At 33.5% G+C, this 21,840-nt stretch overlaps 1 protein-coding gene across 10 annotated transcripts in view; it reads right to left on the bottom strand.

The window, feature by feature from the left end:
• Nucleotides 1-21,840, bottom strand: part of LOC130898343 (protein muscleblind) — a 559,833-nt gene that overhangs the window by 58,902 nt on the left and 479,091 nt on the right. For all 10 annotated transcript variants that reach the window (XR_009059888.1, XR_009059886.1, XR_009059889.1 and 7 more), the window contains exon 3: nt 1,348-1,518. Coding sequence is in view for 5 of the 10 variants with exons in the window: in XM_057807588.1 (XP_057663571.1) it covers nt 1,348-1,518 (171 nt within the window). In the remaining 5 variants the exon portion in view is untranslated. The remainder of the gene's footprint in view (nt 1-1,347; nt 1,519-21,840) is intronic.

The following is a 21,840-nucleotide window of genomic DNA, read 5'->3' as shown; positions in this document are numbered from 1 at the left end:
TCGAAGGTCAGTTGGCGGGCCAAAGTTACCTGGAAATGATCGAAGATTTACGTGGGCAAATAGACAACAATCCAATGCGACCTGACACCCTGTGATTTTTTCCTGTAGGTTCTTTCCATGGACTGCATTTTTGCACCCTTTCTGAACTCCGAACTGGGGCTAGGAGCATCCCAATTTTCTCTCTTTTAGTGATAATCTTGTATACCCAGATACCAAGACGAAGTTTCAATATTGTCTGACACTACCCGACAAGGTCGCTGGGTTTTCATGGAGATTTCCCCTCCTGCAGAAAAAATCTTCTGGAGAATGGTTTTTTAATATTTGATCTTTTCCACTTATTTCTTGGACCTGGTATATAAAATTGAGCAACAAAATCCATTAGGTCGATAAGAACATTTTCTTAAAAGAATTTCCATTAGTACATTGAAAGATTTCGTGACCAAATTTGAAATAATAGACTTGTTTGAGTATATTGATTGTCCTATATTAATTTAGAGTGATATTTGAAGCAGGTCGTCAGCAAATGAAACAATATAAATTTTTTTTAGTTGATAATAGTATGGAAAAATAAATTTTGACACCTTAGAAGAATTGGTGATCGTCAACCCAAATGACAGTTTTAACGAAAATCTGAGAACACAAGAGAATTATAAACTTTTTGGTCCAATCTTAGATGATTTTTTCCACGACCTTAATAATACCCATTAATCACGGCAGTCACATACTTCGTTGATTCATAATTTTGTATTGAACAAAAAAAGATGGTTTTCAAAATGCGTAAACCACTTATTATTCTCAATTCAGTTCTGTACACATAAAAAAATTTGAAAAGTGGATTTTCCTAGACCAGAATCAAACCTGGGACCCGCAATTAGGAGGCTCAAATCAACGATTTACAATGTGCATATCGGATTTGAAACAATTTCTAAATCTAAGTAGCTTTTGAAACGTAATAAGTTTGATTCAAAGCTAACAAAATTATTGTTTGTATGCTTAGTGTCTTTGATGTTTTGTGTTGAAAAATCTGTTGAAAAATCAACTAAAAACGGATTTAGAAACTGGAAATAACTTTTCTTTAACACTACCAAAAATTAGAGAATCTGTTGAAGGTGTCTTATTAAATTTATTGCCGGAAAAGTCGAGGAAAGTATATAATAATAAAGAGGTTAATGGGTGCATTTAGAAGTTTCAACAGAAATATTTGGTAGTCGTGGATAAAGTAAAGTATTATCCTCGCGTATAATGAGTTATTATTCAACACAATTTTCTCATTTCTCGTAATGATTAGATTAATAACAATACAAATGTAAAAAAGAACAAGCACATTAATACAAATTTTGTACTTACTACTGCTTGAACTTGACCAGGAACTAAGGCTTGACCGGGAGTCAGACCCATTTGTTGCATAAGGGCGTTCTTAAGAGCTAAATGATTCCTTCCATTTATTAACAATTGATCCTTGAGGTGTTGTGGAGGATGAAAATATTTGCATGGAGGTTTCTCTCTATTACATCGACCCTGCAACGAAAAAATATACACATAAGTATTTATAATACATGAAATTGTAGATATTAGAAGTTTCAAAGTTTAATGTGAGCAATAAATTCGATTCATACTAATAAAATTGGAAAATTAAGCAAAACAGTTTAAATTTGAACTGGAATCAAGTTTCAATGTAGGTTCTGCTGCACATTGTAAAAAAAGAGCTTGTGACTTGGAATGAATTCAATGGTTGAAACAAATTTTCTTTTTTTGAAAAGTCGATCAATATTTCCCATCGCGATATAATCACAATGTATACAGAGTGTCCCAATTTGAAATATGAGGTCATCTCGTATGTTTTATTCAATGGCAATACATTTTGATGGCCACTTTTATAGGGTGTATAAAGTTGTACGTAACATACTAAAAATGCAAAAACAAATATGAGAGTGTATAGAAAAATTCTCAGGTTGGTGTAATTTTGACATATTTTAGTGAATTTAGCACTAATTATGAAGCATCGTCTCTGTGGAATTTCTACTCCATGCTAATAAAGAACACTCAACATAAATAATGGATCGACTAAGTTTATTCTTCACTCTCTAACTAATAACTTGTAACTAAAAATGCAAAAACTTTTACGCTAGAATAATTTTATAAGCGAGGCTCCTCATGAGAAATATTAGGCAAAGACAAAGGTAGTAGATTTTACAATAATTTAATCGTTTTCCTCATATACAGGGCGTTGTTTTCGCCACTCGTTAGCGACTTTATCAGTAGATGCAGGAGAAGGTATAACTGCAATGAAACTCCATGGTGAATGGAGATCAACTATTATGGCTGAGGGATACATATATGATTACAAAAAAATAGGACTTTGGCATCAATAAAACATAAATCATTTCCGTAAACGGAGCCAAATTACGAACTACACTGCAGTCGGTACCAGGGTCGATCTACTAGTGCTGTATCTACAACTGATGATGACAACGAGCTGTCTAAAACGTTCATTCTTGTCTTGTTAGTCGTGACACATGAAACTTTGTTAACAAAAAACGTTCTTTCAGTGGACATTCATTCCCAATTGACTGAGGGGTATGGGGAAAAGTGTATGATATTGCCACATGTTCGGAGCTGGTGCAGCAAATTTAAAAACGGGCGTACAGACGTCCAAGACGGATATCGTTCTAGACGGCCATCGTTTTCGGATGAAGTTACTGCTAAAGTTGAAGAAGCAATACTAAAAGATCGAAGAGAGACGGTTTGAAACCTCAGCGAGATCAGCAAGTTCAGCATTCACAACATTGTGAGAGATCGCTTAGGTTACACTAAGGTTCGTGCAAAGTAGTTCCCGAAAATGCTGCCGGATGATAACAAATGGCAACGTGTGAAAGCGATCCCCAGTGATAACAATCTCTCCCTTGAAGTAAAGAAATTCTTTGAAGGGATGCAACTCACAACCGACTCAGACCTGAAAGAAGAGGTATTAAGCTATCTTCACATGCAAAATATATTGATCTCAATCACGATTATGTCGAAAACTAGAGGAAATTCTAAGCTCTCCAACCATGTCTTATTTAATACCAATAATATGTTTTTAATAGTGAAAATTCGTTTTGGGAAGTTTATTTTATGAACAAGCCTCGTACCTAGGGATTATGATAACGGTTTTTACCTCGAAATTTATACTGATAATGACACTGAAATAACAAATCTTTTATCGTAGTTTCCATAATAATCATATCCGGACATTTTCGTTCGTTACATATTTGCTTTAACGTGTTTTTATTTTCTTTTGAACGAGTAAAAAATCCAGCCACTCTGTTATCTCCCGCTTTATATTTTTATCCCGTTGTATAGCAAAGCTGTGCGGATTAGCCTTTCCATCCACTTTATATACTGAACAGCGAATTCATCGAATGCATACACCACCCTTTCGATAACAACGAAACCAAAATGGCGCAATCTAATGTGCTCTAACAAAACTTTCAAAAGCTATCATCGGCATCCCGTTGCTCGCTTGTCCGGTCTCGTATTCTACATCATTTCTTATTTTGCGAAGGGTAGAACGGTTCGGAAAAGTTATCGGCCGATGGAATTTGGTCTTTATGGCTCCGGGTTTTCTTTATAAGCGAGAACTTTGGCTGTCATCTTCGCGAATTCGAGATTCGTTATCCGCTAGGGATACCGGGAACATGTATCGGATTTATGTTGTACAGACTGACAAATGATGCTCGAGTTAACTCTGGGGAAGTTTCGACTGAGCACACATTTAGTGTGATGATATTAAGAAAGTTTTAGAGCGGTCGGAGTCAGCTTGAAATAAAAGTAATGGCACTTTACGGAAAATAAGAATTACTTCTGGAAATCATCGTCGACGCACTACTCCTCGACGAATACTTAAAAAAAAAAGACGATCGCGTCTCTAGAATAGATAGAAAACTACATAATAATTGTTTTTCACTACGCTATAATAGAGGACGCTAGTTACACGGTTCGTACCAAGTAATACTGAACATTCAATGTACCAGATGGACAACTAAAAGAAAATTATAACAGAAGTAGGTTCGGGAAAAACGTAGAAATTATTTTCAGAATCCTATGTCGAAGACTAGAGGGCGTATTTGTAAATATAGTAAATATATATAATTTAAAAAGCAAAATTTTTGAAAATTTACCCAATTATGTGTCATTTTATATATGATAGTCGAATTATTTAAAAAATTTTGGTCTATATAATCATTCAAATGAAATAATACCTGTAAGTGCGGTACTGCTAAGCCGATTTTTATAAACTTGATGTTATTTCAAAAGAGGTTTTGTCCAGCAATACAAAAAATATTATAAACAAAAGAAAGAAGATTATAAAACATATAGTGAAATATTAGTGAGTTCCAGACAGGTAAAGAAAAATTAGGAAGACCCAGAAGGAAATTTATAACCAAAAAGCCGTGAATCAGTTAAAAACTTGAAGCTAACAATTTCTACAGAATTATAAATAATTAATTCATAAAATTATACATTCATTCTAATCAGGATTATTGAAAAAAGCTTAAGAGTAAGGAATTTCAAGACCCCATGTTTAAACGCCTTTCCAGATATAGAAAATGAACGTTTTTCACATTCTGAATAACCCTCGTATTTTAAAAATGACTAAAAAACAAAATCGCGTTCGGTACATCGCAATTTGATAAAAAAAATCTAGTAAAAAATCCCATTTAATTCTGTCGAATTTATTAAGAATCATGCGACACTTAGTTTCGTAAGTGCGCTGCTCACATGATGTACGAGCCCGCATCAATCCTGTTTCTCGTGCCGCCCTAACGACCCAAAACATCTCGAGACTTCGAGAAAACTTATTTAACTCACGCCTGGAAGACTTCCGTTGATGGATGGCGCCACCAAATCATAAACACAGGTGAAATTGTTAAAGTCGCTTCGCGCATTGTTTTCATCGGGAGACCAATTATGGGATTACTTATATATATATATATGAAAATATGATATTTATGACAATAAAAGCTACAATAACAGAAGATAATTATAAATATTTCTCAGAGGTTGAGAATTGCAAGAACTCTACTCGATCTTAATATGGAAAAATTGAAATAAGCCGAAAAGCAACAAGTGAAGAAATTAATAACATTAGAAGATAGAGGTTTACCTCTTCGACTAACAGTTGCAGACAATGGATTCGAAGGTTTTGTAGAAGATACGCTAACAATAAATTCTGGTGGGATGTGTGTAGTGGACCAAGCAGAGTCGGCAGATTATATTATTGAATGTAAAGGAAAAGGTTGCTAATCGATTCACATTGACAATATAGAAAACGGTAATGTTGAGAACAAAGATATAAATTTAAAAGAATATTTGAAAAAAAATTGTGTGTGTCAGCTCCGACGCACGACTGGAGTTTACTCCTTAAGTTCGATAGTCTAACCAGACGCAAAAAGAGTTTATTTGACTTAAAAAAGATTGATACTGTATAAAAGGGTAAATTTGTTAATTAATGAAAATAATATACATATATAAATATATATTTATTCAATTTATTCATTTCATATACATTTATTATAACTAATCGACGAAATATTTTACATTAAACTTTTTACAATAGTCAATTTCAGATGTGCATAAATATATCATTAGGAATGTTGATAAATTATATAATTATTATTATCAAACAACCAGTAACGAGGTCATTCATCGATAGTTTTTACTCCTCACATTTTTCTCATACCGGGCCCCTTATATATGCAAATCGATTCTTAAGGAGTAAACTCCAAAAACCTAGATGACTACTTCCTTTAAGTAACATAGCAAATAATATATTGGAGATATTGCTGCTTCAATTGAAAAATTAGCCGAAACTGTTTATAAAGACATGGAGTTAAATGTTGGAAAAAATAAATTGGATTTCGAAATTCCATAACATCAGTTTGAACATCCGAACTTCAATGTGGATGAATTCATTTCACAATCACAATTGTTTATATAATTAATAGCTCTGTCAAATTCCAAAATATCATGGTACTGTACTGTAGTCTGCCTCTTGTAAACCATATGCCAAAAACGGGATGATATTACTAATTTTTATTTATTTTTCCAAAATTTCAGATACAACTATTGGATAATAGTGGCAAAACGCTCCTAACTTTGACTGTTTTGGTAGTCGTTTTCAACATTTTCATAACATCTGTCCATCATGAAAGTTAACAGCGCTGTTAAAGATAAAATTTTTGTACAGAATAAGCACATTAATTCCAAATTGGAGTCACAAAACTTGATATAACTAAAAAATATTTTTCATGTGGAATTTTTTCCTTACTAAGCTTGTACGTGTATTATTTAATAGTTGTAGCGTGAAAAATCTTATTCCGAAGGGTTTATATTTTCAATAAACACTTGAAAGAAATTGGAAAAATTGATGGACGCCCGAGAAACGAAAGGGTTATATCGAAACATACACAACGTCAATCAGTTAAAGCGTAATAACCTTTTGCAACAAAATAAAAGAGTCGAAAGTGTCCTTCCGCGTGTTGTGCGATAATACCAATAACTTAGGCTTTATCGAAAATTGCTTTCCCTTTGGTTTTCAATCCATTCCGACAGTGGAATTTTCGTAAGCATGGCCGAATCGGAATTTATTTAGGTCTTTCCATGAGTAGGATCATCATTTTTTGTGTGATACATCGACCTACGATCCGTGGATTGGCATTCTATAAAAACAGGGATATAGGTAGTGTGAAAAATCTGCACCTATCTACTGAAACCATTCACATCACGGCGATATCAATCTCTCGGAGCTTTCAGCTTTTTGTAACGGCATTGATTCTTTTTGAATAATCTCCGTGTTGTACCTTCGGAAAAATCTTTTAAGCTACCACAAATCACTTAGAACGTTATCCTTCTAGAGCGCTTTGTCTAAACCGGTTTCTCGCAATTTTCTCTTCGACTGTTTCCGAATTTTTCTATTACCGAAAATGTTATTAAAGAAAACGATAATACGTCGAATCCTATTTGCAAATTGATTTGCGAAATTTATTATTACCAAATAAACCTTTTATTTCATTACATCAAATATTAGTTCACGTCGTAGCTCTATCGCGAAACTGAGGGTATTTCAATTCAGTTCGGAGTTTATAGAATTGCAAAATAAACAGTAATATTCCAGCACGTTTAAAGGGATTATGCAGTTAATTATTTTAGGACAAATTGAAAGGGTCACCATGCCTCGTTCGACGTAACATGAAATGTATTGTGATCATTATACCCGGACACTCAACTAACATGATGAATATCCTCTGTTTCACTGATTGCTTTTGTAATTTTTTTCTACATAGGCGTATGCGAATGACACAAATCGATTCTCATATTATTCTTCTGTATCAACAATGTTTTCAATTTAATTTCAAATAATAATTACTCAATAAAGTTTGAAAAAATATCGTCGATAATTGTTAAAACCAAAAAAATAGTAGTACCAGAAAAAACATTTTCTCCTCAGCATCTACAAATGTCAGACACTTTTTGATGTCGGCTATTCGTGAACTGCCATTAAAATCCAAACCCGTGTTACTCGTGTCACGCTATCTCACACGTGCTAAACGTGTCCCAATTTGGGGCCTTGCGTAAAGGAGCCACGACGATGTGTTTCCCAGGGTATCGGGATATCATTACACACAGAATGGTTCGCTCTTATACAGAGCGAATAGAGGTAAAGAGCTGCAATGTCGCACGACTCTACAGCTAATCTAGAGATCAATTCTCCTTAATACGCCATCGATGCAACGTATGTAGAGTTCAAATTCTACTACACGTACTTTCTTCTTCGCAATCTTTCTCGTATGCTCAACGAGCTGGACGTACCGAATTAACCTTTGTCAATATGCCACAGGACACTTTTGAAGCACATGACTAAGTGATTAGTTACTATCCCACCCGATATTTTCTTTCGTGTAGCGAATTAGATGGGAAGTTCCACCATTATCAGTAGAGCGGAGGGTTGTTGCTGTCACTTTCCTTTACCTTCCAGGTTATCCACCATTAGACCATCTGTTGACAACGCTGTCTTCTGTCCACATCAATAGTTTTTCATTTAATCTGATGCTGTAAGGCAAGCGATTGTCAAATTATGTGGTATCCAAATAAATAACAGCCAAATATTCATGCAATATTGAACCAGTAGAACTAAGTACGCCTCAATCTTTCGATGTTTTCTGGCACAGCAGCAGATTTCCAACGATATTCGAGATATTCATTCTGTAGCGGTGGGTCTAGTTGGTGCTCCATCACCAAAATGTCGAAGCGAGTTGATCGACGCAATGCTTTTGGTTTAAACCACGTCGGAAGTGATAGAAAATCTAAGCACGAAAATTTTTTGACCAAGATGAATGTTTCAAGTATCTATAATCAACTCAAACAGCACTTGTATTACAACACGTTTTGAGTACGTCCATTATTGTACTGTATGTGCTCAGTTTTATTCAATATTTGCAAGCATTGCTTTGAATTTTTCTGTGCTAATTTCTTCTGTCAGTTTTTCTATCTCTTGTATCCAAATTTTTTTAGCAGACAAGAGATTTAGACAACCTAATTTAAATAATGATTGTATTTCAGAATTTAGGAAAATATTTAATAATTAAGACAGCAATCCTGACAAGAATCTAGTCACTAGATTAAAACCTTGAATTCGTTCTAGTTGTACTTTAGCTTTTTGTTAAAACGCAATGGAAAATTGTATCGCTTAATTATGTTAACGATTTAATTATAATTCAACTTTCTCAAGTTTCGTTTAATATAAAATCGAATCATCAATATTTTAACTCGGAATAGTTAGTTGTGCTAACCGGGATTACCGAAAAGATTATTTTTTTCATTTTTAATTTTGTTTAAGTTAACACTCCCATAACTAACCCAATTTCTTTTCACTTTCGGTTTGATTTAGGTGGCAGAAGCAACAAGCAACGTATTTTTTAATGCGAGTTGAAAAGTAAAGTCGAGTTGTCAGAAGAACGTTCTTCAAAAGTTTTCCCAGTCATTCAGAAGACGCTAATATTTTTTTTGCTTCCGTCCGCTAACTCAAGTTATTAAGTCGAACGTTGAAGCGAAAGAAATTAAGAAGTTAACCGCTACTTCCCGTTTTCGGATTAAAAATATCTTCCAGAATATCTTTCTTGATTCAAAACGACTGAAAGAGAGCTTAGTTTTATAGCTGAAGAGGATTAAAAATGAGATTAATTATATCTAATGGGGAATTTAAAATAAGATAAAGAAAATTTATTTTCTTAACGAAAGCAATCATATTCTATCCTTGGTCGAGAGGGAAGTAATCGAATCGAATTCTGTTCGTGAATGACTTCAATCGAAAAAAAATCCTTATTGTTGAAACGGTGTCCTGTTTTCAGCAATATAGGAGGAATATAGCTTAGTATGAATTGAACAAATTGTGTAATTGGCAACATTTTCTTCAGTTATGAATTGAATCACTGGTCTCCTAGGCATCTTTTTTGTTTCTTCATTTGCTTTTCAACTAACTTTAAACAAGTTTTACCTACTATTAATGCTGAAGCCTACTTTTTTGGTCTTAAACATCACGAAGGCAGTAGAGCTAAAACGACACACAAGAGAATCTCAAACTATCGCCGGAATAACCTGATATCAGACCGATGGTTGTGATGAAGAGATAATTTTAAGAAAGATCTGAGAAAGAGCATTAAATTCATCATCCCTGGAGTAATTTGTGATTTTTTACGAATATACAGTCTATCTCTTTATTCAAATAGTACTGAACATGCAAGAATTCTCATTATCGCGATAAACAAAACAATTTAACATGAATTATTATTCTACGATGATTTAATCGTGTTTCAGTGAGTTTGTGTCGTCAAGATCGATACTAACGTGGAAATAATTTATTAGTGGGGTAAGCTCGATATCCACCATATGCCAAAATGTAAATATACATTCAAAATCGATGCAATATCGCCGATTCAGCTAGCTTTGCTTTCCAAGAATGATGCCATTCAGTTCACGACCCTATTATGAATTGATAAAGTCAGAAATTGGTGATTTAACCAGTGGTGTATCATCCCCTGCTCATTTGTCACTTTATAGCTTATAAGATATCATTTTCGCGTTTTGCTTTCATTCAGTTTCCCTTCAAATAACGAACATCATTCAAGATTACACTCTCTCGAAAATTTTGTGATGTATTTTCGACCTCGTTTCTGATAAACTCATTTATACGATTTGTTCATAAAGTAACAAACCTTGCTAATATTTCGATTTTTCTTAGATTTCCAACACATTATTTTTTATATTTTTCTAGTAAAAACAGTTTTAAGGCGATAAATTCTGGCTGCAACCCTTCTTATAATCTATTTGTCTTGTAACAGTTCATAATCAAACAGCAACATCTTCCTAATAAAATCAATATAATAGAAATGCAGCAACTATTTGATTTATTTCTTCTTCTTCTTCTTCATCATCTTCTTCTTTTTCTTATTCTTCTTCTTATTCTTGTTCTTGGTTCGTTTAAATGGTCTGAGTTTGTTTACACCAACGGTAATGAAAGACGGGTTTCAATAAAAGCGAAATCAAAACTAATTATATGGGAAAATGGGGTATTACGGAAAATCTATCGAGGAAAAAACAAATGGAACGATTTGGAGAAGAATAGCTAATTAAGAACTGAAGAATCTAAAACAGTCATCAGTAAAAAGATTCATAAAAGAGTGAAATGGTTAAGGTATACCCAAAGGTTGCAGGAAAATAGATTTGAACAACAGGCTACTGAAGAAAACGAATGAGGTAAAAAAATAATAAAAAATCATATCAAAAATTGGAAGCGGCTTTAGAAGGTGTAAGAAAGTTAGAGCCGAAATGGAGTGCAGAAATCCAGAATAACAACTTGTGGAGAAGAATAAAAGCAGTTAATGAACGATGAGAAATTTCTTCAATTTTGTACTTCTTAGACCTTCTTTTTAAGTATTTCTGTTGATAAATCGTCTTGATATTTTGATAAAGACTCGAATAAGTCGAAAATTTCTATTTGTATTCATTTATGTCAATAATTTCAGTCCCCGATGATGAATATAAAATTGCCACAATCCCACAACAATAAAGAACTTTATAAACACACTTTATACATTCCCAATCTGCTACACACTATTGATAATTTTTAGTTCGAATCTCTAAATATGAGATTAATCGTATTTTGTGAAATACACGGTTGTGTTTAAAATTATCCAATCATTTTTCAGGAACTTGTACTTCACTAAATTTTTTTCATTCAGTGTGAAACAGATTGCGTGGATAATATGAAAATATATAGAGTCCATGTTATGAACAGAACTAAAAATAAATCGCGTGTCAACTATCTACACGACGAAATAATTAGAATTTATATGGGCAGGTGCGGTATCGTTAATGTTTTTATTTTTGATGCCAAATTGATAATGACTGAAGTTACTTAGTTTATTTCAATTCAAACACTACTTTTCTGTGTTCAAGTCATCCGAGCAGCCAATTTAACAGATTTCTTCATCATTTAAAAACGTTTCATAATCAAAAATTATATGAAGCGTAAGATCTTTTTGAGGTTATTCTGATAAGTTGAGAATGAAAAATAGAGGATCATTTAAATAAAAGGTGGATTAATAGTGAATACAAATTTTAGCACAAGCAGACGATATTGCATTGCTAAACAAATCCCGAGGTGTATTAGGCAGTGTAAACAGAAGACTAGAAAAGAAATCAAAGAGATTCGGGCTGAATTCAAATAGCGGACAGACTAAGTATATGAAGATGCAATAGCAAAGAGAGATTTAGAAGAAAAACCAGAAAAGAATTTGACGAAATAACTAAAAAATCGGCAATAACCAAAGCAACAAGGATATGATTTTAGAAAACGATAATTAGACCTACTGTATCATGGATTCTAATCCCGAAGATTGCTCAAAAAATATAAATGTGAGAATGAGGATTGCTCCGAAGAATACTGGGGGTGGAAAGGTGAAGTCAAGAGAGTAGAGAATAAAAGAAAACTTGAAGAGTTCGTATATACTTGAAATATATTTTGAAAATTACATTTGTAAAAATCTATCCGTGGCCCTTTAAGGCCTGACGTGCTGAAATAAATTTCGTTATACAAAATATTCATGAGAATTATATTATTAAGTGAAAATATCTATTAATTTAACTTTTTCCAGAATGTAACTATTCATGGTAAAAATATTTTTTTTTGCTATAATTACGAAAGCAGTATCAGAAATATTTGACGAAAATGCATCAATTTATGGAAAGCACTTCATTTGAAATCCCGAAAAATCAAGTACACATTTTTTTTAATCTACCAGTTATAAACAATTTTCAACAACGTATTATGAATATAAAATGGAATTACATTCGTTATTCATAGTTTTGGAATAAGCTGCCATATGATACCAAAAGACATTATGAAACTAATAAAAATAACACTGGAACCGATAAAAATAAAAATTTAACAAATCTGAGACAGAATGATACACTTACTAATAGTAATTTTTTGTGAAGTGATGAAGTAAATAGTAAAAAACAGTGTAATATTGACAACAAGGACTTTATCGATATTATATATATAATAATCCATATTTCTAATATTAGTAGATGACTGTTTATAACAACAAGAAACAGTTATAAAGATTTTTTTATGCTCGTACATTAATTACTTTTTTATTTATATTTCATTTTAACATTTCCGTTATCTTCTTCTTCTCCTATCCATTAATCGATGTTTGCGATCACTTCTGACCATTTTATCCCGTCTCTGGTCGTATGAATTAATTCTCCTGTCGTTCCGATTCCAGTCTAAAATTTAATAATGTGAAGCCACGACATCATCTTTCTACCCAATCCCCTCATTTCCTATATCCTTTTTTCTATCAAAAGTTGATCCGTATCACATGTCCCATTTATTAACGTTCATTTCCTATTCTCCTCAAAATTTCATCGTTGTTTTTTTTTTGCCGTCCATTTAATCCTTAAAATTCTTCGGTAGATCCACACCTCAAATGCTTCCAATATGTTCATGGTGTTAACTTCCAGTGTCCAGCCTTCCAAACAGTAAAATAGACCGGATCATTTTGTGAATCTGATTTTGAGGTCGAGGTCAACGTCAAAGAATTTTTCTGTTTCACTTCTAGTTAACCTGGAACAATAAAACTCCCACCATATCATGTGGTAATCCTGTTCTATCTATACATAGTTTTTCCAGTTACTTGTGATTATTAGTTCCCTTTCAGGGGCCATCAAATATAGAAAATAAGGCAAACTTGCGGTGAAGTATTAAAGAGTATTTAGTGTTACGATACTGTGAGCAGTTTACAAGTATTTTGTTGGCATAAAATGTTAAATAAGTGCCGTGAAACTGTGGAAAGTAGAAGGAAACCAGTCGAAACGCGCACTGACACGAAAACTTCAGCGGGTATGTGCCCTAATTCAAAATCCTCCGTTAACCGTTCCGTCACGCAATGATGTTGCTCTATACAAGAAAAGCAAAAACATCATCGAATGGAGGCTGTTTAGGAGTTGCAGGAAGCGTTACTACGGGCGAAACAAGATTTTTTCAGTAAGACCCCGACATGAAGCACCCTGGCTATCACCAAATCATCTAATACTTCTTTGGCTACCGCTAATGGATTGACCACGGATTGAATATTTTTTCGCCACGTAGTTTTTAGAAAAAAGTTAACAAAGTTCGCCCAGACTTCGCGAGACAGAGACACTAGACATTGTGCTACGCTGATAATCAAAGAAAGTTGAGGTACAAATGGCAAACCAAAACGGGAGAATGAACTACAAGGCCTGTTTCAAAAAAAGTAATTTACGTAAAGTTGAATCAAAGCATATCCCAACAAAAATAACGTAATAATTCTAGTACGCCAATGTACATAACAATGTCCGGATTACAACAGTAACCTACAGACTCGAAGTTTGGCCAGACCGGAAATTATGAACAGTTTCATACAATATACTGAGTCATGAATACAAGTTTACCAGCCAATCAAACCCTGCCTTTCCAAAGTTTATCTATTAACTTCAATAACGATATTAGATTGTTATTTAATAGCTGATAAAAGTCAACTTGATTAAATGAATCAATTATTTGTTTTGAATTGAATTTGTGTTGTATTAATTAGTCCTTGACAAACGTATGGTGTTTGGTCATGGTGTTTTTCCACCTATCAAATCTTGAATTACGTGAATTAGCTCATGAAGACGTCTTAGTCTGTTTAAAAAAAAATTCACGGAAAATATAGAATTTGCAGACGAAATCGAAGACAATGAAGAGGAATTAACAAAAGGGGGATCCAGGAATTAGACTAAGAAGGGGAAGGTTAAGAAGGTCAAAGTGTTAAAAAAATCGAGGAAGACCTGAAGAGGATCTAGATCAAAGTGTCGAGGAGGACTTGAGGAGAATAGAAATCAATCCATAGAAACGAAGATCGAAGACAGTAACGCATGAGAAATCATTAGAGACAAAGTGGAATAAATGGACAATGGGGACAAGGGTGTAAAGCAATTAGAAATTTGTTTCCCTACCTTATATAAACTAACGTCCTGAATAGAAATATTGTTCTATCCATAACACCGAGCGAATTTTTGGATTAATAAACATCGGATCGTTGAATATACTGAAAAGTCGAAAATTCAAACTATATAAATAAGTCTCTATTCTGGTATTCGCATACAATGGCAAAAACAAAAACAGGTTCTCCGTGTTTATTTTAATCCGGTAATGGAGTCCAACACATTCAACCTTCGGGTGTATCGTAATGTAATGGAACTCCTAAATGACTTGAGCGATTTAACAATGAACGCACTGCTTCCATTTTCTGATAAATTTCATCGATAGTCTCCCAATTTGAATATCCGTAAAAGCATCGATACAAAAATGTATCTACACAATGAATACTGCATTTATTTACTTTCGATATCGAATTTATGGAAGCTGTTGCTTTTATTTTCTCACTTTGTACAGAAGTATCCGACAAAAATAAAGACGAGAAAAGATCTCTAATGGATTATGTTGTAGAACATACCAAAGAAATTATGTATGTGATTTAAGAGACGGTAATATCATTATCTAACGGAGACTTTAGATTTTTCCTGTACTGAATCGATCTTTTACTCAACTTTGCAGAAAGTAATAGATCTAAACAAAAAAAGAGTCAACGACATTTTCATTTCTTTCTACGTCTACAACGTGATCTGTTTTCCCAACTCTCATCATACTCTCGTAGATCCACATTATTAAAAGGTTTATCTATTCATCTCTCCCACGTACATACAACTACGGAGCTTTTGGCGATTTAATAATAAAAAATGTACAAGTATTCGAAATTATTTGCTAAAGGACCTACGAGGGTTGTTCATAAAATAATATTCCAAAGGAGTTGTGGCCGCTAGGATCGCTGTTACGCAGCTTGGCTCCCTTTCTGCCTGTTTCCGGCCCGACGAATTATCTACAACGTTAATTTTTGTCTTGGTAACTTTGAAAGATGAAGCTTTCATTTCATTCCGACGCCCAGATGCCCAGAATTCAAAGACGGGTCTATAAATTTGGATAGAATACTATCTCGCACCCCTCTTGCAGCTCAGACTTGGCCTCCAGTGATTACCATCTGTACCCTGAAGTAAAGAAACACTTGGGAGGGACAAAGAAGGAATAAACTAATTTTACACCGCGGTGGCAGACTTCTACGACTCAGGCATTAAGACATGAGTGTTGGAAAAAGTATGGGTTGACACAACAACAACAAAGAATCGACTTTTGCCCTTTCCTATATTGCAACAAAATATTTGTCAATAATTACTTCTAATACCAATTTTATATCTCTATTCTGAATCCGTTCAGATAGATTTTGTTTAATAAATGAAATTGGCGATTCCAGCTGAATCGAGAGTCGACAGTCATACCGAGGATTTGATTTACAACAAGTAAATGACAGTTATCATAGTTAATGAAGCCATCATCAACGTTTCCCCATAAGGAATATTATGTCTCTGATCGAAAATATATGGGCCCACGATCATTTTCCTAAATTCTCTAAAACATTCCGCTAGAGTTTACGCTAGGGAATGTCGTTGAGTCTTTTAAGTTGATAACTCCCTCATTTTAAGTCGTAGACATCTAAAATTTATGCACCATAACATTATATCTGTAGATTTCCAAAAAATGACTAAAAAATTTCTATCAGTTTGTATTTGTTTTAAGAAAACGATACTATTATGGTATGAGAGAGTAATAAAACCTAATCTAAAACTACAGAATGATCTAAATATTTCCTGAAATTCGACCTGACCTAAGCTAATACAAATTTTCGGGCTTTTATGACCACATACTGTACAGAACAACAGAAAAAGTGCGGATTTTAATAAAAAATTTGTTTTATTTTGATCCCAAAAAACTCTTTTCAACAAATTTCAACGAAAATACGATTTTAGGTTTTTCCATATAGTAAAGGGGTCCACGTTGTGTATTCTTAATAGTTTAGTTTAGTTGAAAGGTACAGGGCGCTATTTCTTATGAATTCTAGTGTGGTTTTGAAAAATTTGAAAGGGCTAAAAATCGATCTTTGAGCAGTCGATAAATAAACATTAATATTCAATTGTTTTTTATCATTTACAGACATACATTTATGTAAAAGTGTAAATCGCAGAATTATTAAAGAAGAGGAATTCAAACAGCACGTAAATCTCCTGGAAAACCAAAATTTCAGATAGAAAATCCTTTTTAAGAAAATAATTTCCGGCTGTAGACAAAGTTCTTGTCACGGATTGAGATGATAAGAACTAGATTTTCACTGAAAAAAGCTTTCCAGAAAGTCTATTTTAACAGAAAGAAACGATATTATAGCGCGGAAGAAATTATTCAAGAGCTATAAAATAAATATGTTTCATATAGATGAAATATGGATCAATGTAGTACGTACATAAAATATACATTCCGATATTTAATTTTGAGATTGATAAAGCGGTATTGAAAGAGGAGTCGATTAATATTTTTTTCAGTATCAAACTACCATATAATATGATCATTTTCGAAAACCATTCCTATTACCCTTAATCCTCGAAAATATAATGCCGAACGAACTCAAAGTTTTAATAGGGGATTATTTGCTTTCGGGATGAATTATTATACTGCTGTTATAATTGAATCGCATCAGATTTTCAACATATGTTCGAAATTCGATTCATAATTAATATATACGATATAACAAATTAATCCGCTCTACTATACTAAAACAAACCAAATTCAAATCGGTAATGATAAAAAAAGTGTGTGAACTAATCAACTTATTGCTGTGAACTAATCGAATACGGTGACAGCTGAGTAACTAATTTGATCGACAACGTTAAAACCTTTCGACAAAATCCATTGTTATGTTAAATGGATTTAGAAATTTATCAGATTGTGATTTTTTCACCTGTCGAAATCATTTCCAACACTACAGATTCTATATCTCGATAGCTTATTGTAGAAAGTAATTTTTTCACGCTATTCTATCTTCTACAATAAACCCAATTGAAACCATGATTAAATATAATCATATATAGAGAAAGCTATAAAGTATAATAAGCCGGCTTTCCTATGCTTTGTTTACCTAACCAAAGCTTTCAACAGGGTAAAGTTTTTATATGCAATTTAAAGAAAGAACGAGTCAACTGAAGAGTGATACCAATAGTCAAGGAGCTTAACTCACTAAACCGTACAAGGGTCTAAATCCAATGCTTTTAAACATTGTCCAGGATAACAGAGTCAAAACTGAGGATACACGATAGGAAGTAGCCAGTTCCGAAAAATATACTACGCAGATTTCCCCATTTCAATAACGATTGCTTTTTAGTTTCAACGAAATAATAGAATAATTCAATATGAAGATATCTATCCCCAAAGCAAAGTCTATGACAATGAATATAGATCCAGTACGCTGCAAATTAGCGATACTGGATGGAATAACAACGACTATCTAACAACTATAACATCAAGCAACCAGTTTTGATAATAAAGTTTTGTTTTTATTGTTCAGTTGATGAAGATTCACAAATTACAACTAAATCATCTCATTCATACGTATTTGATAATTGTAGACGTTGTTAATTACAAATTGAATGTTAAAGTCATCTACAAACTACTTAAATGCTAGATGAGAGTTTCGAGCTTTGAAGCTCGTAAACAAGAGGCATTAATTCACAACAGTATCGAATAATTCGTCACTTAAGCTTATTAAGTAAATGAAATTATGAAGCGGGAAAGTAAACAGGGTCACGTATATACGCACCTTAATTATTAAAGTGGTTTAGAATTACCTCGCAAACGAATAAGGATTAAATTGCCAGAAGCGTGTATAGATAAAGGACGATAAATTTCTGGTGTGATAAAACATTTCGTTGATCTTTATTATTGCTTTGCAATTGGTCAAAAAATAAAATAAAACTGAACGAAGTTTCATATTTGGTATGTTTGTTTCTCAAAAACAGAGGGGAAATATCTAGAGCTCATACTAGATAATAAACTTCTCTGGAACAAACATCAAAAAGAGATAGTCACCAGAGCCACAAAAGCTCTGATGGTGTGCAGAAACTTTGCAGGGAGGAATTGGAGTTGTAACCCAAAGATCCTCAGGTGGATGTACATGGCAATTGTGAGTCCAATCATCACATATGAGGCAGTGGTTTGGTGTACTAGAAGTAGTCTGAATATTACGAAGAACAATCTCTCAAAGGTACAAAGACTGTTTTGTTTACGTGCATGGAATCTTGCCCAACAGCTGCACTAGAAGTGATTCCAAAGCTCCCACATCTCTACGTAGTACTGGAAAACGTGGCAGAGAAAACATCGCTTGTTTAAAGACGGAATCACCAAAGAAAAACCGTCTCTAAATAATTGTCAAACTTGGGATATGCCTTAGGATGATGCAGCGAGCTCTGAGAAGAGATTTATTTCAATTCGAAGTTGTAAAAGTGGAATCAAAACATCATACAAGAAATAAACAGAAATACCAAAACCAAACACTCTGAAAGCTTGTGCAGCGCACTTTTTGCATTTTTCAAGCAGAAACTATCGCAAATAAGAGATCATCATCCTGTCCGACAATCAAGCAGCCATTAGCTCATCATAAAATCCAAACTCATTTGGGATTGCCTTTTACTTGAGCTGCGTGTTCAATTTTTGATGTGTTCTGATATTTTCAGATCAAATGAAATCTAAATTTGTCAAAGTTTGAAAGACAATCAACAAAAAAACTATAAAATCAGATATTAACTAGAATCTCCTGAACAAATATATAAAGAAAGAATATTAATTTCACTACGATGAAAGCGTGGGATTTTCTATATAAATTATTTTTTGTTTCATTCCTCAACTTCGTTGAGAATTATTTTTGACTTTTGAGTTGAATCAACTTCTTTTTTATTTACTTTTTCCAAATTAAATTTTCGTATTATCTATGTTCTTTCCGTCTCCAAATACTTCTTTGACATTCTTGTTTTTCGTAGTCAGTTTTCGATCATATAGGAGCAACAGCAACACAAATAAGTGTTGTACGAATTCTTGGCTACAATTTATGTAATAACGGTATGAAATATGTTCATTAACATTAATTATACAGTTAACAATCTCAACAGTATAGTGATATTAATCGGATTTTTATCAAGTTCTCTCATTCTATCATATTTTCTGAACCGAGCTACTTTCCGACTTAATTTTAATGGAATATAGTGTTCCTCGGTTGTCCATTAAACATTTGTTCTCCTACTGCTTTTAATTGGCCACTTCGGCTCACAGCTTGAAGCTCCCTGGTCATTTTTATTCTTAACGGTATTAGGTATTAGTACATTTATGGTAGGAGCTTGCTTCTAATGTGCAATATAAGAACCATTAAGTCTCAGACGACAATCTGGACGGTGTACGTGACGCCATTTTGGTAAAGCTCCCGCAACGCGGTTTCGAGAGCCTTCTAATTTTCTTCTTAAATGTAATGCCGAAAGTACTTTCCGACTATATTTTCTCTTAAATAAAGAGCCAAGCTAGAGACAGGATATGACTACTAATGCCCAAAGTGTTGCAGTTTCTAAATTCAAATCATACAAGAAAATGACTTTTCAGAGTTTGACCACACTTGAATTATGGATGAGGGGACAAAAAATTCTTACAAACTGTTTGTTTCAATTGTTATCAGTATTAATCAGTAACCAATAGTTTCGCTTTTATAATTGTTCTTTTCAAATGTTTTTTTCTTTTTTAATTCTTCATCTGTAGTTGCTTTCGAACGTTCAGAATATACGTTTCGTTTCAAATTTCGCCAAAAACGTTCAATTGGCCTCATCTCCCTCAACGTCCTTTGCATAATGAGCCGTTGTCATATCTGGCAAAACACAAAATTCCCTTCAGCATGCTTTTGCTCTATGAACCGCATCAATTCAAATCTAACACTCTTTTTTATATATTTTGGCTGTTACAGAATTTCTAGAAGGACAAATGTGTGCTGAAAAACGACCATAACCAAAACAGCACTTTCGAAATACACTGCCTTTCTGACAATAATAAGTCTTATCATTTGCCAAAAGTAAAATATGACTCGTAGTAGCCACTTTTAGTGGAAGAAATCTCGTTGTCACCGAGACTTCCAAGTTTTGATGTTTGTTCTATTTGTTGCTTCTCAGAATATTTGGGATTTTTGAATAACAGTCCGTTGTTTCAAAATTTCTCACCGATTTTGAATTTGAAGCCCTATTTTCGCAAACTGACTCCCACTTTTCCGTGAACCGCTTTAACCAAAGCTTCTCTCTTTTTTTTTTGGCATGTTTTGCTTTTCTGCCTAATCCCAAGTTTCTTTCAAGCAAAATATCTGTTTCAACAGGCCGACTGATGTCGTAAATTGTTTCCATTCCTGTAATGTGATAAACCGTAAACGATTCCTTCAGATCTTGATATTTATGGTCGTCGAGTACAAATTATGTAAATAATGGAAATACCTTTGAAAAAACTATAAACAGCTTATCTATAGGTATATATTATCCAACCCATTGAATCAATTCTAAAAGGTCTCTGCTGTCAAAAGTGGCTATATGAATACAGATCAAAGTACAATCTTCAAAAAATGAAAAAACTACTTGCAAAATGGGTGACGAAACTGCTTAATCTTAATCAAAAGCTCGCTCGCTCTAAAATACAGTCAAAACAATGAGAAAAGTAGATACCAAGTGTCTACAGTTAATAGGAGATAAAAAATCCCGCTTGTGTCAAATTGCTCTCATATAAACTGTTAATTAACTCAATTTTTCTAGTTTGAAAAAGAATAGACCAAATAATAGTGTTCACTGTTAGAAATTGACTTAAATCAAGTCCTTATTTTTGTTAATTTAGTACTGTGAATCATTGAAGAACGAACCCATCGAATTGTTGGAAGTTTGAGAAAATTCATAGCTGTTTCATCTGACAAAAAGTATTGAGAAACAGAAATTGTACCAGTAGGGAGCTAATCAATCAACTATAAACTATAAGAAATGTAAGTTAGCCGGTTTCAACCATTAAGAAAAAGCTAAAAGAAGACGAATTGGCTACAACTGCAACGATTTTCAACACCAAGCCAATGAAGAATCGATGGATGAAAGTCTGTGTGCCAAAAATTTCCAGATAGCCTTGATAGAGTAGGGTGCTGACCTGGAGAACAAAGTTCTGATTTTCTATACGAATGAACTATTTAGGAGTGATTGAAAAATGTTCTAGATTTTTTTAAGGCACATGCAAAGCTTATTGCTATTTCTCCGCGGTCTATGATTGTAGAATTCTATCTGGAAAACCTTATTCAA

Source organism: Diorhabda carinulata, chromosome 9 (assembly GCF_026250575.1).
Source record: "Diorhabda carinulata isolate Delta chromosome 9, icDioCari1.1, whole genome shotgun sequence".
Classification (NCBI taxonomy): domain Eukaryota; kingdom Metazoa; phylum Arthropoda; class Insecta; order Coleoptera; family Chrysomelidae; genus Diorhabda; species Diorhabda carinulata.
The sequence above is the reverse complement of the archived record's forward strand: the minus strand, read 5'-3'. Positions and strand labels throughout refer to the sequence as shown.